The sequence below is a fragment of the Rhipicephalus sanguineus genome, chromosome 11 (genome assembly GCF_013339695.2).
Source record: "Rhipicephalus sanguineus isolate Rsan-2018 chromosome 11, BIME_Rsan_1.4, whole genome shotgun sequence".
Lineage (NCBI taxonomy): Eukaryota > Metazoa > Arthropoda > Arachnida > Ixodida > Ixodidae > Rhipicephalus > Rhipicephalus sanguineus.
In genome coordinates, this window is record NC_051186.1 from 57,691,246 (window position 1) to 57,709,240 (window position 17,995).

At 45.3% G+C, this 17,995-nt stretch overlaps 1 protein-coding gene across 1 annotated transcript in view; it reads right to left on the bottom strand.

The window, feature by feature from the left end:
- Positions 1 to 17,995, bottom strand: part of LOC119373631 (zinc finger FYVE domain-containing protein 1) — a 53,429-nt gene that overhangs the window by 16,632 nt on the left and 18,802 nt on the right. The window contains exons 9-14 of the mRNA XM_049411139.1: positions 10,522 to 10,619; positions 9,667 to 9,823; positions 9,341 to 9,441; positions 5,332 to 5,449; positions 2,533 to 2,703; positions 495 to 660 (exon numbers count right to left, since the gene is read on the bottom strand). Coding sequence (XP_049267096.1) covers positions 495 to 660; positions 2,533 to 2,703; positions 5,332 to 5,449; positions 9,341 to 9,441; positions 9,667 to 9,823; positions 10,522 to 10,619 — 811 coding nt within the window. The remainder of the gene's footprint in view (positions 1 to 494; positions 661 to 2,532; positions 2,704 to 5,331; positions 5,450 to 9,340; positions 9,442 to 9,666; positions 9,824 to 10,521; positions 10,620 to 17,995) is intronic.

Below are 17,995 nucleotides of genomic sequence, written 5' to 3' on the forward strand. Positions count from 1 at the left end.
CCACCACAACCATCAAATGCGATTTAGCATAGATCGTTGCAATGCTATTTCCGACCTACAGGGGCGGCCAAACATTGGCTGAAATACAGGCCGACTTGGTTGTGTGTAGGCGTGCATGTGTACAGATGCGCGTTAAGTTTTCCCGGCCACTGGGCCAACAAAGGTGCTTTTTTCTGGTGAATCCTTTTCTTCGCACTTAAGATTATTCGGACTTTTCGTCCGAATAAACAATCGGTGACTATAGTATGAATAATTCAATAATGCTTTATCTTAACCACTTGCACAAGTCCAAATGAGATTTCAAGACCCTTTACCACTCTCGAAGTCATTTGTCTACTGTGTAAAAAGTAAACTAGAAGAGCAGAATGCAGAATGCTTGCACACACAATTCATTTGTGTGTTGCACAGCATCACTGTTCCATACGCTGCACTGAATTTCCTTTAAATACATCACCTGGCAAGCGAGCGCAGTTAGTAGTTTCGTCCAAGCTCACCTGGTTCGAAACAGTCGTCGCAGACTCTCACAGGTTCTGTGCCCCAGCCACGTTCGGGCACTGGCCGCGTCTTGGACGAGCACTCTTGACAGAAGCCATTGCCACAGGCGCGACAGTGGTGCTTCTTCTCTTCGGGAGGAAAGCTTTTTTCGCACTTGTGGCAGGCCTGCAGTTCATTTGATGTGCCATCTAGCGGTCAGTTGTCCTAGCATGCATGCACGCAGACACACAAAGATGCACAAACGCACATGCACGCAAGTAGACGCACACAAAAAGTATGTGGAAGACGCCTAATATGACTATTAATGCAAGTGAATAGTTGAACACTTCCATCAAGCTTCAATAATGTAATGAAAAGTTGAAGGGATATGTTTTGTTGAAGTGAGGGTAATTACGTAGTGATTCTTGCTTCTTTGTTGTGCAATTCCACAGAAAACAAAGCTGTCAACCATAAAAAAAAATGCCAGGCTGCGTGGCACATGCAGCACAGTCGCAGCGAAAGCTGGAAGAGCGGCCTTTTTAGAGCCGATTGTAAACCCTTCTGGGGCGACTAATACAAGTAAACTCGCATGGTACCCACTGCACCATAAATCATCATAATTTTGGAAAGTAGAGAAATACCCACTAAGCCATTATTCATCATTCTGCTGAGAGGTGAGCTACTCGCTACACATCTGTAAGGCATTATGTGCACTTTGTTGATGCTGTGGCTGAAGACACTGGATTATGGCTGAGCCATTTGTAATGGGTGGGAAGCTTTTAACTACCTATTCGTTATGCAATTCACATTGTGTGATGCCTGGTTGTTATTTTACTCTTCTACCACACTCCATTACATCTATTAACGTGATTCCTCGCCCAACATGAAGCCTGTATAGGGTCTTTTGCGACAGAGTTCCAAGCACCAACGTGGCAGCTCTGTGGTAGAATACTTGAATGCCATGCAGAGGGCCTGGGTTCGAATTCCATCCGATCCTGGATATATTTTTTTTTTTGTCATTGCGCGCAATTACGGTTACAAACACCAGAAGTGGCAGCACCGGCGGACAACTACGCCACCAACATCGACTGTTGTTGTGATCTCGTAACAGTTTCCGGTGTTAAAAGTTTGTCACGTGCGTTGAGTTGTCTTGCTCTAAACACACGACAAGTATTAGGGGATGCAGTTTTGTTCTGCCATGTGAAAGCTTTGGAGATGACAATCCAAGGCTCTCACGCAATAGCATGTACGTAACTGATATACACTCAAACCTCGTTATAACAAAGTCACATCTGCGACGAAAATAACTTCGTTATATCCGAAAATTCGTTATAAATGTTTATTTTTAACACGGTATCTATGACGAGACTATTATTTATTTACTTCGTTATTTACTCAGTGTTCGTTATATCGAGGTTAGAGTGTATTGAGCCCTCAGAAGGTATTCCATGAAGAAAAGTCCCGCCACTGACCGCTATGGCCGAAAAAAAGCAAAGGAAGCTATTTGATGGGGGACTTCAGTGGCTTATTTTTTGAAATCAGTCAGACTCGATGTCCTTAAATTATCAATGAACTCTTCAAGCACAAGAATTTAGGCTATAACACCATAATATAAGGCGTGCAAACACAGGCAGACAAGAACAAGAACACAAACGGTGTTTGTGTTGCCTTATTCTATTCCCTTGTGTCGATGTTTCTACACCTTACCTTCTTTTATGATGAATACTTACCAACTAGTCCAGCTTTCTGCCATTGAAAACACCACTCCAACTTCCTACGCTCACTTCCTCCTATAAGCCAGTATGTCTGCTTCACCACGAATTCATTTACACCTCATCAATAAACACATTCATCCAGTTATAACTCTGACCACCTGGGGTTCTTCAATGCGCCCATCAATATAACTAAGCAGGTTTTTTCGCATCCCACCCCCATCAAAATGTGCCACTGTGGCGAGGAATCGAGCCCGCGACATGTTATCTGTGTGACATGTTCACCGCCAAGTTACCACAGCGTCACATTTCAAGCGTCAGTTTGCATTTAGGTCAGCAGTCTTACCTGAATCTTGTAGTTGGGGACCCAGTACGAAGGTGCGATCTGGTCGTTTATCCAGTCAGACATGGTTCGCGTTGGTCGTGCGCTATACGTTGAGACTGTCTCCGTGATGGTCTGTAGACCGTCAAGAACCCTCTGTGCAGTAATGCCTGGCTCCTGTGTTGCCGGCTTCTCCTGGAATACAGCAAGCTTGTTTTTCCCGATATTTTTACGGTAAAACTGACGAACCACACGCTCAACTCAACTAACAGAAAGAGATACGTTACCTGCGTTAGCAATGCTGAACAATTCCCCTTTTTTATGCTTCTTTAGACACGTGCATGCACGCCAAGTTGTATTATTGCTAAGCTACCATTCTGCAACAAGAAAAAGAATCCTGACGCAGACGCTTAGCAAAAAGCTGCGGCCAACTTCCCAGAAAGGAACTGCTGTGTATGTGAAGCCTTGGCTGCTCGTATGCACTGGCAACACTAGCTGACAGTGAACAGGTAGCAGACATCAGCAGGCACTAGCGAACACTAGCCAGTATGCCTCAATGGGCTTTTTATTTCAAAAGTTGGTAACAGCTTTAAGTACTGAGTGAGAGGAGACCTCACCCTCCAAGAAAAGAGAGTTTTCTTTTTTAAATTCCACAGAATGTTTTGCATCGAAAGAACCCCGATGCAATGATGCTAAGAGAATAGACAAAGGCCGGAAAGAAATACAGTAAACTCTTGATAATTCAAACTTGGGGGTGCCTCAGGATTTTGTCTGGATTATCAGACGTTGTAAATATGACTCGGAGCAACATGCCAACTAGCGTTGCGATGTTTATTCTTTCCCAGTGCTATGCATGGTTGCCAGAAAAGTTTTTAGGTTTAAGTGATCATACTCGTACTTGTTATTACAGTCGAACCCACTTATAACAATACCAGATATAACGATCTATCGATACTAACGACAATATATGGGTGCACTTACGATTTTCCTATGCTACCCATGGAAACTGCATCCACATATAGTGAAAAATTTTCAATGCCCCTACTTTTACAACGAACACTTCAGACACAGCCGCGGTAAAGATATGGCGCATACGAAGCAAAAAAAATAAGTTAAAACAGTCATTCTAAAGCATGAGAGAGGCGCATGCTTGCTTGTGCCTCGCTGCAGTTTACTCGTGACGAGATATAGACTGCAGTGAGCACCGCACACAGATTTCGGACGCTGCGAGCGAGGTTGCTCACGTTCCGTGCGTTTCTTCAGTAGCAGAACGGCAGTGAGGAAAAAAACAAATAGGAGGCAGCATGAAGACCTGCGGTCAGCTTTCGCACGACAACCTTTTCTGACGCCGTTCTCTGCATCTACGACCGCCTACAATGAGCCAAACAATGCCTTGAAATGCAAGAAGCCATAAATGCAAGAAGTGACAAAATTTCGACTCAAAGAAGTTCACTGTGACCCCCAACTCGCCGACGCCACAATGTGCCGCAAAAAAGGTCTTCCATCTTTTCGATAACAGCAGAGACTGGTTGATCAATGATTACGACTTCCGCACGATTGTGGTGATGCCTTCCCGGATAAGCATCAGAAAAGATATGCTCAGCTACGCGTGTGGCATAAAACATGTGGAGTGACGGCAGTACATGTGCGGCATGCTGCCATTTGCAAGTTCGCCACCACCATGTTGCGCGCGACCGCTTGCGCGTTGCCTGCAAAATGCTCGTCTTGGTCGCGTTGGACGAACAGGCTGCTCACCACACCCGTGCGCAGTCCGGAGTGAAGAATGCACGAAGAATGCACAAAAGCGCACATACATTAGACTGCAAACGGCCCAGCAGTGACAGTGTGAGCCGAGTAGCCACGCTGCATGCAACTAGCCATTGATGATCGGTTCCATGTGGCAGTACAGACTTCATCGAAACGCCGTAAAGGCGGTTTCATTCACTCATGAGCATGCAGTGGGCGTTGCATAACATGCGAAAAGGCCTAACTTGTCACCGGAGTGTTTGTTAGTACTTTTTAATAAAAATGCACGGAAAGAAAAAAATGGCTTAGTCGCTAAATGCACATTTTTGAGGGTGAGACGATATACAACGAAAAATGCACTGCTGAGGCAAGGACCTTTGTACACCCGTGCAAGTATGCCCCTTCTTTCCGTTGAAAAGGCCTGCCAGGAGAGAGCGCTCGTAAGGACCGTGGCAGCTAACACAAACTCGTGACGCAGTGGTTGTTGGTTCGTGGTTGGTTGTTTACATGAAAACCAAAGGCGCGTTTCACGCGCAGTGGCGCAACACGCACTTTAAAATTGATTTTAAATATGTTCTAGGATATATATTATCCGTTGATATTTCGTAGATGATGCGTGTGTTTCCACACAAATCTATCCTACAGGTTATCTCGCCTTCAAAATTTTGTGTCAGTGCTCCTTTAAGCCAGGCCGCCTTGTTTTTTTCTTTTTCTTTCTCAGTCAGCATGCGATTGTCGGTGTGCGGCTTTGCAAACTTGGCCGTTTTGGAGGCAGGCAATTGGCTTTATTTGAGACTGTTATTAGCATAAAAGTGCGAATGTTTAGCTAGAAGCGACAAAGGCAGCAGATATTTCCTGGCGTGGACAAGCAAGTATGAATTAACCGAGTTTGTGCATTGCAGAAGTTTGAGTTAAGTGGCTTTAAGATACATTGAAAACATAGCGGGCCCACAAAAATCTTAAGATTTGTTCGAATAAACTGATAGTTCGAATTATCAGGGTTTGAATTATTGAGAGTCAATTGTACACATAAGTGTACAAGGCTGAACACACACATCAGTGCAAGAAGATGCTTACAACAGGCCAGACGTGCACAATTTCGACCCTGGTGACTGTCTCCTCGGGGTCCCTGTTGCCGAACCAGTACTTTCGGCTCTGGTAGATCACACCGCAGCTGGGACACTCAAACACGTACCTGCACATGGAAAAGCATGCAGTGCAATCAACGAGACAAGCAAGCAGTCTCAACCTACCACACACATGTGCCACAGTAGTCTCGGGCATAAAGACATGTCTAAAGACACGGGCGTAAAGACAAGCAGCAAAGTGGTGTGTGTAGCAAGTAATTCACATAGCAAGTAATGCACATGGTGCTTCAATCAGAAGTTACCAAATACAGTTGGGATATTATGATACGTTGTCACAAAAATTCACAACCCTTACACTACTGTGAAAATGGAGGCCAGCTAAACCAGCAGCCACAGCTGCAATGTTCTGCGGTAGCGGTTTCACGTCGCTTTCGCGCCCATTCGCGCCGCTTCTGTAAGCATCGGCGCACCTTTGATTCCTGCTGTTCTTCCTCTGAGCGAACGACACGCGTCCGTCCCATAGCGAGTCCAAGGGGTAACTGCTGGTAACAGCGATAGCGCATTCTCTACGTCACGACACAAAGGGGCACAACGATAGCTGGGAAGTGCCACTGTCGAGTGGGGAGGACGGCTCAAGTTTCTCTACTGATGCAAGAGCTTGTCATTGTTTTATCTGAGAAACCAAAGTTAATCCACTGGGTATGACCCCTCTGCTCCCCTTGGTTTCCATGCAATTGCGAAGCTCGCACTGCATGTGAAACGTCTCTCGTTCTGTTATGTTGCCCCGATGGAAGAAACTTGTGCATTAACTGCCATAACAGCACTGTAAACACGGAGGGGTTGATTCCACCTGTAAAATTCTAATGATTCCCAAACAGATGGCACCAATAAACCAGATGACAGGCATGGATTACTGAAGTGCACTGAACAATGAAAGTGAATTTTGATGCATGCTCTAGCAGTGCGTAGTCCGAGTTCACGCGTGCAGAGAAAATGAGTATCTGCACGAAGCAGTGGACATAGCCTGCTTCAAAACTGCACTGATCAATCAAGTTACTGGGTGATACACGCTCACGTCTTGGTTGTGCCAGCACTGAAACAGAAATTGCTATTGTGCGTTCAACTTCTGTCTTTTCGCCAGTAATAAAAATTTACAAAGCTATATACAATGTGGCGTGGAGCCAAGTTACACATTTCAGATTGATGATGGAGCCATTGATGGCAATCGCAAGCCATTGATGAGGACCTACGGAGGCGTGAGTGCAACATCAAGAAGCGTTTACAACAATGCATTGATGTAAAAGGAGGCCATCCGCCAGATGTCGTTTTAAAAAAATAACCTTGTAATTGGTGATAAATAAATGACATATTTGGTCGTATTTAGAGACACCTATTTTTTCCCTGCTTCCATATATATATGACTACTCGAAATATGTCAGCTGACTCCGCGCCACCCTGTATTTACGCTGCTGCCACTGTTCTGTATCATAGTGTACTAGCGGGAGGCGTGTACACGTCACATTTGTGCTGCATGGTCATATGTTTTGTCTATTCACGCAGTGCCAATGGAAATGCACGGTTACCAACACTGGCTACACGAATTAGTAGCAGATATAGTTCGTCGGAAACTGTACAATGCTGTTTCTTGGAGACAAATGTAGTGAATCTAGCTCCCTATCCTGCCTTTTACCATTATTCTCAGTTACGCCACAAATATTTCGTTATGCAAAAAACACTTTGCCCAGACCAGGACGATGTCTGCTCTTACTTTCTCTGCATCTCCTACCAAGCTGAGCAGACGCTGCCCTTTCGCCACACTGCAGCTGCGAAAAGAGTCAGTCCTCAGTCACGTGGATGTCCCTCACAAAGCATAAAACTCGCAAAAACACGTGCAGATTACTGGGAACTCCCGGCGACGTGAAGGGGAGAGTGGGGAGGTGGTCAGTCATGTCACGAGTTGTTTCTCCGCATACTGCGGCAGTGCCCGGCATCGCAGCGTCCCTCTGTGGTGCCATTCTCCCCTATTGCGAATCTTCCCAAAGAAGCATCGGTGGTAGCGAGGGGCCCAAAAAATTGTTCATTGTGTCGCTTTGTCTGCGAACGCGATATTGTTCTACACGTCTCATTTCTGCAGACGCAGTCAACCAGAACTTAGCCACACACAGCCTTGCTGTAAAAGTGCCCTTACACAGAGTGCACACCACCGCTTTCTAGAGCCAGTGTCAATTTCAACCACCGGCCACGAGAGACCTCAAAGGACACGGTCCTCGTGCTTCAAACTATTCGGACACGAAACGCCTAGATCATTCGAGAACTCGCAACATGACGCCACTGCACCACCAGCGGGTCTGAGATTGCCGTTGGCAACCGACGCCACGAGAAGGTGAAAGAAGGTTCTCGCGATTTCCCAGGCTTCCCATGTACAGTGAGCAGGTGGCTCAACATGAAAGAGTTTGAGCACAGGCGGAAGCCAATATAAGCGGAGGGAAGGGACTAAGCTGTCGGACAGCCAGTGAGAAAGAACAGCCATGCGAGCAGCCTGAAGGTTCAAGGAGGGAATCCTTGCACTACAGCCCATAAATGCCAAGAAATATGTCGATATTACACTGCGGGCTGCTGATTGAGAACAAGCACTGGTGAATACCAAGGGGCATTTTAGCGTCTTGAACATCGGCTAATGCAGTTGCTTGTCCTGTAGTGCTAGCTCATTATTACTTTAACCCATCTGAGAATTTCTTGCATTTGAACCAGCCAAGTGTGTACATACTCAGATATTTGTAACTGCCTGAATTAAGAACATACATTTCTTGTGTTCTGTAGACTATAGGCCCTTGCTTAGTCTTTGGACCACAACTTGCATTCACTGACGCACCAAAAGACCTACTCTTAAATGGTCTATGCTTTTGTGGGACAGATGAGTCAGCCCTTGGAATCTGCCCAGCGACTGCATCCCATTCACGGGGTGTGGCACACGAAGAAGATGTGACAAACAGGTGCATGCAGCACGGCATTTCTAATTGGCTGTAGGGTTGCCACCCGTTCGGTTTTAGACCGGCCCGGCTGGTTTTTAGATAGCGGGACGGTTGCCGGTCTGCACCTAAGACTGGCTGGCAACGGCTGTTTTCTTGTCATAATAAGGACATTTATTTTTTCCGGGGCGTTTTATAAGCGTCAGTTCAAAAACTACAATGTTAACTATTTATCGTCAATCACCAAAACTCTTAATACACTAGTCCACCCCTTTTTAAGATCCGTTCGAATATAGCGATCACTGCAATAGAGCATGTTACTACGTGTGTATGTATATATGAATATCCAATATTTTTGTGGCATGTGCACAGTATACATTTTAGCGTTCGTTTGTGTCTACAATCTCACAGACCTGGTGGATGCAGATGCAAAGAAGGGCTTTTTATGGAAGAAGTATGAGCGGCTCCTTTTCAGTGCAGCACATTGAGAGCAATAACCAAAACCTCGCTTACTTTTAGTACAAGCATAATTCGAAACATGGGTACTTCTATGCCACAATTAGACTAGGTTAGCTCAGTGCTGTGTGTTCATGTACACGTACATTGAGTTTATTTCTCTCAAGAAAAGCTATGCTACATTAAATGGCACTGCATGCCGAAGCCTTAACATCGCGTCTATTCAACATTATCTTAATACCTTAATCTCTAGTAACTCCTCCCACCTGCCCCCCATGCTGCTTTAGAATACCAAACATTCTGTGTGCCTTTTGGGAGCAAGGTTTCTTTTCTGTAAACTAAGGGAGTTACAAGGAAAATGAGCATATCGCAGTAATCTGGAATGACGGCAGTATGCAGTGAAACAAGAATGGACGTTCTAAACCCACCATAAACAAAAGTTACGGCACATTGAAATTTTGTGGGTGAATCTATGTCGAGTTGGGACTTCGCTCGTGGAATAACGATATCAACGGGAGTTAATGAGATTCTACTGTACTGAACTACTGAAAGTGTCAAAGGCATGCTTCTTACCCCGACCACGCAAACTTCGCCAAAGCCGTCACCGTAGAATCGTTTTTGGCACCAGTCTGCGGCGTGAGTACCACCTCGCGGCCAAACTTTTCGTAGCAGTTCTGCATTAAAAGGGCGTGAAAAAAAAAATAATAAAGACGGGGGAGGCTCAGATAAACTCTTGTCCCAATGCAAGCTCACTGACCAAGAACTGCTATGTGGTCAAAGAAACGAAGGGTTTCAATTCATCGTAAACAGTGCAACGAAACGGGACAACAGAAAGGAGGACGAACACAGTGCAATTTACGTTGCGTTGTTTACGATGAATTTAATGTCAAAACACCAACTTGCCCAACCAACTCTATGAAACCATGGAGCTCAAGCCTTCCTAGAGCCACACTTGCCTTGCATTGCTGGACCCTGTTGTCCAGGTGGCTTTGGTAATGGCATCTGGTAGAGCCACAGTGGTCGTCTTGGTGGTTCATTGCCTTGTTGCACCGAGCGCTATAATTAGGATGCATAGTTATTAAACCAACTATTCCTGCAATGTAAGCCACAGGTCAATAATTTTTTACCAAGCTGACCAATCTGACCGTCTGAGTAACATCTCACGGTGACACTAAAACTGTAAGACTTCATAGCAAAATGCTGCATTGAGGAATGCCATCACCACTGAAAACGAATTTTGCAAGAGCCGGTGAACGTTTCTGAAACCAATGCTAAGGTTGAATTTTGTGGTATTGAGGCAACCAAATAAACAAACTGATTCATTGATACACCTCAGAGCAACGCTCAAACTATTGCGACTCTTCGCAAGAAATTACTGTTTTGTTAAGCAGTGTTCAAAATGCATTTTCTTCAGAGTTCACTAGCATTCATAATAAAACCTAGCTATGTAAGCTCACAACATTGCATTTACATTTACATGAATGAAATCTTGAATACTTGAACATTTAAAAGCACCAATATTTCTTACAAAACTGAATGTGCACTTGTGAATGGTGCAGCATCTGGGAAAGGAGAATGGCATCATCCCATTAATCCACTGATGTGTGCTGCACTGAAACGATCAAATGCTTCACTTAAGGTGTATGCATTAGCTACAAAGATAAGAAAGAAATGGTTCATAAAAGCAAAAGCCAAGATGAGATTGTTAGCTTTCCTGGGATAAAAAAAAAAAAAAGCGAAACACACAAACTTACTTGCAGGAGAGGCACGAGACAGGGCAGGTGAAATACTGATCGGGAAACGTGCTCGGAACACTGCTGTCAATGTCGCCGTTGAACTTCTCATTCAAATGCTGAAACATGAAAAGCAAATGCATGAAACGGTCAGTGAAAGGTGCTTGATGCAACTGTCTACGTCGAATTTCCCGTTGTCACACGCGCTAACAAGTGTTTGGGTATTTAGGCTCCTTGCTGCAGCGAAGTGGCACTGCGTGCACTGATCAAGACTGCACTGCCAATGTGGAGTGCGTGGACTTTAAAAAAGAGCTGAGACGACATACAGAAAGAAGACACTATGTTTGAGCACCAAATCAACGAGGTTTTAAAAAATATGCCAGAATGGAAGCTCTCGCATTGCATTACTGACTAAAGTAAAGCCAGTGCTTGCCCATCCTCTATATCAGAAACATGCTCGATTCTGGTGGTGCCCACTTAGAGATGAAGTTATTTTGCTCTGATAATGTAAATCCTACGTTAATTCTAAAATAAGAGATTGTTGTTCCCGACGAAAGTAACACGTCGAGATGGGCATTGATGACTTGGTCTCCAATAAAATTTGCCAAGACTAAGGTTTCTTGATAAAACCACAAACACAAAGACATGCATTTAGCAGTACCTGTATGGAAAGATTTGCCATATTAAACTTGTAGGGCATGTGAGGAAAACGTTCCCTTCTAGTCAATGAACGCTAACATTCTATCCTGCCACTTGTGGGAATCGAGCGCGCCCTCCCCTTTGGTGCCTCGTTCCCCAGCTAGCGCGCGTGTTGGCCTTGCGCGGCTCGAGCGCCGGGGACCGCCGTTAAGCGGGTTAAGCGGCAATATGGCGACCACGGCGGCAGCGCCAGGCCTCTTTGGCTGGTGTCGGCTTCCCATGCCATGCGTCGGCTTCCCAGCGCACAGGCACGCGTCCGGGCATGCCTGGACATGCTCACGCCACCAAGCTAGCTTACGTCACTGCGCAACGCCTGTCCTCATTGGCCGCCAGTGACAACCCCCTTCCCCCTTGAGCTCGCTTCTGTCTGGCGCGGGCTTGCCCGTGTCAGATGCTCTCAGGCTAGCACGAGAGGTTGATGCGCTGCTCTAGCAGGCGGCTTCTCGTTCGTGTGCTCGACCGCTGCCCTTTTTGTGATAGTCGTAGCGTCGCTGGCAAGTGTACTTGATCGGTCTTGCGGAGTTCCCTTTACGGCCTGCAAGCCCGTGACTGTCGTGCTGTGCTGCATCTTGGGTTAATAAACCCGTGTTGTTTGTTGACATCCTGCCTCGAGTGCCCTCTCTGCGCCGTGCTGGTGAGTCGACGAACCCGGCCGTAGCTTCTTTGTTCGCTGTGGCAGTGGAGAATGTCGAGTCCCTTGCCGGTCGCCTCGTAGGGTAAGCGTTTCGCAAACCTATCTCCACACACTACAGTAGACTCTTGATAATTCAAACGCTGATAATTAAAACTCTCGGTTAATTCAAACAAATCTTAAATTTTTTGGTTGGCCCACTATGTTTTCAATGTATTTTAAAGCTGCTTAATTCAAACTGCCTCACTGCACAAATTTGGTTAATTCAAACTTTTTGCTTGTCCATGTATGGAAATATCTGCTGCCTTTGTTGCTTCTAGCTTAAGATTCACGTTTTTCTGTTACTAACAGGCGCAAATAAAGCTGACTGCCTGGCTACAAAACGGCCAAACTAGCCAAACCTTGCGCACCGATAATCTCGTGCTGACCGAGGGAAAAAAAACTGTACGGTCTGGCCTTGATCTATCACATGCCAAACGTTTCACTTTCTCTGCAGTATGCCATGCAAGAAAGCGTCCTAAGAATTAGAAGGGGCTAGCAACTGTCGTGGGACGCAACACATTTCGTCCCTTAATTACACACCCGTGTGTGCCTCCCTTGTATATAATAACAAGTACCAGTATTATCGCTGATGTCTAAAACTTTTTCTGGCAATCATGCAGAGCAGTCTATGATGTTGCTGCGGCACTGAGAAAGATTAAACATCGCAGTGTTAGTTGTTCTGTTGCCCTGAGTCATATTTATGAAGCTTCTGATAGTTCAAACTTCTGATAATTCAAATAAAATCCTGAGGTCCCCTCAACTTTCAATTATCGAGAGTCTTACTAAGATCGTGCCCGCGGCCGCCATCTTAGAGTGGGTACAGCTTCACTCTTGAGGCATAATTTCCACTCCAGCAATGCTTGTCCAAATGTAGAGCACTACATTCTTATGGAACCTTACAATGTGCTAGCAAATAAACTGGTGTCCCAGTTGACACTTCACCAAAAGTGTGAGGGGGGAAGGGAGTGCTGCGTTGCTCGAGCAGCAACTGCAAACTTTGATCATAAGGGAGCGGTTGCTAGTGCTGATGGGCGCGCTATCTTGGCAGACATCAGCAAACTGCTTCGCTCCCTGGAGCGGCCATACTCCCACACACCAGCCATTCTATAGAGTTACACGAGATCAGATAAAAAAAATTAGCTGCTAGCCTTATTTTGTATAACAATAAAATTTCTCGCTATCACAGTCATTGCTTCGCCCTTGCGGCGAAACTTTTTTTTTTTTTTTCATCCCATCATCACACAGAGAGCGTGGCAGGTGATGATGATTGGGCACGCCATGTCGCATATGACAGTGGCACATGAAGGCATCAAAGACTGTTTGGAAGCAGTTTCGGCGCAATGCGTTTTGGAGCAGCATGGGGCAGCAGAAGTGGGTTGGCACAGCGTGGCACAAATGGCACAGCACTTCCGCCCCTGGTTAAAGGGATACTGAACAAAAATGAGAAAGATTGGCGAAAACATAGAAATTCTACTCTGAAAGCGTGACTGTTCTGATAAACAGAGTTTAACATATTTTTGAGCAGTTGGCTGTATCGTTGAAAGATTGTCAGCGCGTGGCGACTGCATGCCAGCACGAGCCGTGATGTCAGTCACCGCAGCAAATGCAGGGTGCACGTTTTTCTGTCCTGCTACTTCCCTTTCTCCACATCTCCTTTGCTATCCACTCTCCTCCTTCCACAAAGGTACCAAGATGTGCCCCACTCCTTAAGGGGCTTTACCACACATCGGAGCATTGTGCGCTGCCGGTGCCATTCGCAGTGGTTCTAGGAACCGCAGTGGTAGCTGAGTGGGTTGAGAGGTGCGGGCGATGGCTGGCATTGTTGGTACGCTCATTTCCAGCGACAATAAACCTCAGCTCCTCAAGTTCACGGTGTGGCCACTACAGATGACAGTTTGTGAAAAGTGCATTAAAATCATTGTTTTCTCTTAGTTTATGTCTCAAATGAATGTTCTTGTGTCTACCGATTTCAGCACCCAATCTTTCAGTTTGGCTAAAAATCTTGGCGGCAAAATTTCTGTTCAGTAACCCTTAAAGTTGGTCCTTCACTACTCCCGGCTTCAATTCTGCTATTAAAACTAGTGCCCTAAGGTTAGTACTAATGAAAAAGTGGAGAGGTACTTTAGTTTTCTGGCAAAATTTTATCGATATAAGTTTCCTCGCTGCGAATGCCTGGCCAGTCATGTAGCCTATTGCAAAAATGGCAATTGCCATACGAATTATCAACAATAGAACGTGATCATACCATAAAAGCCATGTGCAGAAAAGACTGGGTGAGCACTCATCCCGTCTTCTTGTGTTTCTATGTCTGACTTTTCTTGCACTCTGCTTTTATTTTACTGCGATAGCAAATATGGGCACTCTCGGCTGGCTTTTGCCATTGCCATCATGTCCCGGATATGTAGATGTATGTATATATAAATAAAAGCCACAAAGAAAAATAAATCAGAAGAAAAAAAATTTCCAAGGTGCGCCATCGGGATTCGAACCTTCGACCCCGTTGCTTTAAACAACTCAGTCACGCGCCACCGGCTGTTTAGCAGAACAACATTTATATACACCATTTAACGCTAATGGCATGCAGAGCTCGGAGGTGCTCCACTGTGTGTAGTATCACCCGCAAGATTGTCCGAAGGGCGCGCTTTAAAGCAATGCTCGTACATTTTCCATCAGTTTGAAAGCTACCATTGAGATGTGCACTAATATGTGGCCCATTTCTGTACCCACTGACGATGTGGAACGCCGACTAAACAATGCGTCGAATGCCACCGCACGGCAGGAGACGCGGAGGGGTCACTCCAAGTGCCGCTGTTTTAAAGAAAAAGAAGTCTAAGTGCGTTGTGTTGTAGCGCACTGCTCAAACACGAAGTAACAACCGTAACAGTTCGTTTGCGCTCATCCTGTGTGTACCTGTGGTTCTTTTCGAGAGTACTTCCTTGTGTTTGAGCAGCGTGCTGGAAGTGTCGAGCTGCGACTGTTGTTAGCTCGCGGTTGTCCTGTGTGTGTTCTTTTCGTCAGCCCTTCGCGCTCAAGGGACACGTTGCAAGTGTCGAGTTGCTTGCCGTTCTTCGTGTGACATTCTAATTTATTGCTGTCGCATTCATTACTTCGCTGTTGCGGCGAAACTGTGACTTTTATGACCACCAACCAACTCGTCCCACAAAGCATTCTATTAACTAGGACGTCAGTATCATTCCATATAATTACAATTCTTAAGTTTGCTGTTGAATATTTGAAAGCTATTATGAAAGCATTTAATATTATATTCGAATAGCTTTTGGCATGATTCGATTTATGCTCAATTTGGTAACGAAAAATCTTTATTTGCACACCCCTAGGCTTTGCACAGTTTACAGTGAATCCTCAGAAGTTGCAATGCACTGTCGCAGAACAGTTTTACATGTAGTGCGCCATTTATGCCGTAATTACTACATTGCAGTTTAAAGTAAAAGGTTGCACGAAAAAAGGACATGCTCACAAGGAAGGTATTCATCCTTTTTTTGTGCAACCTTTTACTTTCAAGTATGCTTGACGCACTAGGCCAACAACAAGTTCTGCTACGCTACAGTAAAAAACAAATAATTTCCCCTGTGCTTTACTTCGTTTAACTGTTGGTTTCATTTGGTTTTGTCTAACAAAGAAACGAGCCCCTTGAACAATTCCCCTTTTTTATGCAGTGCCACAAAGCTTTCATGCAAGGTGCTTACATACACCGAACAGTGCAATCGAGTTGTAAACCCGGTGCTTCGTGTCACTTACTGCCGCACAGCGTGCATCATCGTGATGCATCTGAGATGCACACCGCAACGAGACCGACGACACCTGGGACAGATGTGAAATTCAGAGAAGAAAGAAGGAAAGTTGCATGCCATTTAGATGTTCTTGGAAACATTTCTACGCACGACTTGGCAAAAGCTTTTCTTCGCAAGCAGGAAAGCTGCTGTACGAGAAGCACTCGAAAAAAAAAGGGGGCTCGTGAAGCCACAAACGCGAATAGGAACGTGCCGCACGTCACAGCACCAATTTCATCGTTGGGTTAATGAGATCCCCTTGGTGTTTATCCTTTGGAGACACCGTGTCATTTGATGATGTCACTTTTGCCATATCTCTGTACTACTGACAAGGAAGAGACCGTGAACATTTGGTTAATCGTAAATTGAGCATTTACGTAGCCTAAAGCTCCTTTAAGTCATTCCTGGTTGAAATATTTTGCTGCACACAATCATTCTGGTAAATGCAGTAGCGTGTTTAACGAGACGGTTGATGTGGCATGTTTCAGCAGGAGTTTCAGAATATTTTTTGCCTTTTTAGGAATGCTCACTGCCAGCAGATAACTATCGCATGTCATTTGAAAGGGTTGTTGAACTTGGTATATGGAGAAATACAGCCCGAATGACCGTACAATAATCAGTGTGAAATTCGCCTTGCGTAACAATGGGGCAAAGTGGGGCAATCTGGGCACAAAGTGTGCCTTCTTCTTGGGTCACACAAGAATAGTGGACTGCTAAACTATAGATCTGTACCATCATTCCATCTATCTAGTGATCAGAGTAGTGTTAAGATGGTCAAATTCAAAAATCAAACTTTGAACTTCATTTTCCCCCTGCTAATAAGTACTCTATTATCTTACGCATTACCCACTCCTGCATATGACCTGCGTCGCCAACTACAAACTGCAGAAAAACAAAAATTCAGAAAAAAGATCCCTGCATATCAACCGTGAAGCTGCCTTCATTGCATTATTGTGAAACAGTGCCGTGAAGTCAACTGTACCCACCGAAACTTGCATATAATCCGCACCGCGACTTGAGCTCCGAATTTCCCGTATAATCTGAGCGGGTTACCGTATAAACGCATGTAAGGGCCGCACCCCGTTTTTTTTAAGTGCATATTCTAAAAAAAAAAAATCCACGTAAGGGCCGCACCCACACTTTCCTCAACCAATACGTATTCAAAAGCGCGCGCGCGCGTAAGCTTCTAGGCGTAGTCGATAGATGGCGTGAGGAAACGCAACCATCATCATCGTCACCAGAGTATATATATACATTTTTGGATTTTATTCGTGTTAAGATGTACGTGAAATGGGCTAAAAATTTTAACTTTTTTATTAGTAATCATAGACCCGCCAACTAAAGGTTAAAGCAGGATTTTATCTTTAGCTTCTCACATCTCTATACAAACGCGCTATCGGCGCTATCCATATCGGCATTAGTATCACCAACTTTGGCACTGGAGGGCACACTATGTTGACGGGCAGCAGACGCAATGCATCCTTTGCAATGCAGCAGAGGAAACAATCGAACACATAGTCCTCCAGTGTCCGAAGATTCACTCACCCTCCGAGACAACATCGCTACAGACGGCACTCGGTTTTGTCGAAACAGAAGACCAGCGTAAAATCACCAGAACACAAGTGGAGTTAACCAAACAACGGTTGGAACACTGGTGGCGGTATGGTGCCCCGCGGTGACTCCCGTGCCCATGTTTCCGGGGATCTCTTGGAGCCGCGATGCTCTGAAATACGTTTTTTTTTCTTTTTTCCTTTTTTTTCTTTTAATTTTTCAGGCTACGCCGCGCACTGAGCGCAGGCGACCCGATTCAAAGGGTATAGCCAGATCGCCATCGCCATCGCCATGGCGCTTGCGTTGTTCGGTTTGTGCTGCAGTTTGTGCAGTTCAGCCAGCCATTTGCTGTAGCTTTCTGCACTGTTCGATGACCTTCGTGCTAGCTTGTTTTCTACACGGCGTTCACGTTTTGGCAAGATGGGCAAGTACCTGAATAGCTACACTGCTGGCTATAAGTTGAAGGTGATCGAGTATGCTCTCGAGCATGGGAAACGTGCCGCCAGCGGAAAATTCGACGTTGACGAGAAGTGTGTTCGACGTTGGTGTGCTCAAAAAGAAGCCTTGCGAAACACCAATAGCAGTAAGCGCACTTTCCGAGGAGAGCAGTGCAAGTTTCCTGATTTGGAAGAAGACTTGCTCCGCTATGTGACTGAAGTGCGGAATGATGGTCTTGCACTCACAACAGACATGCTGCGTGTGAAGGGATTAGCCTTGGCGACTGTACTTGGGTGGATCCTACACTCAAACCTCATTATAACAAACTCACATCTTCTACGAA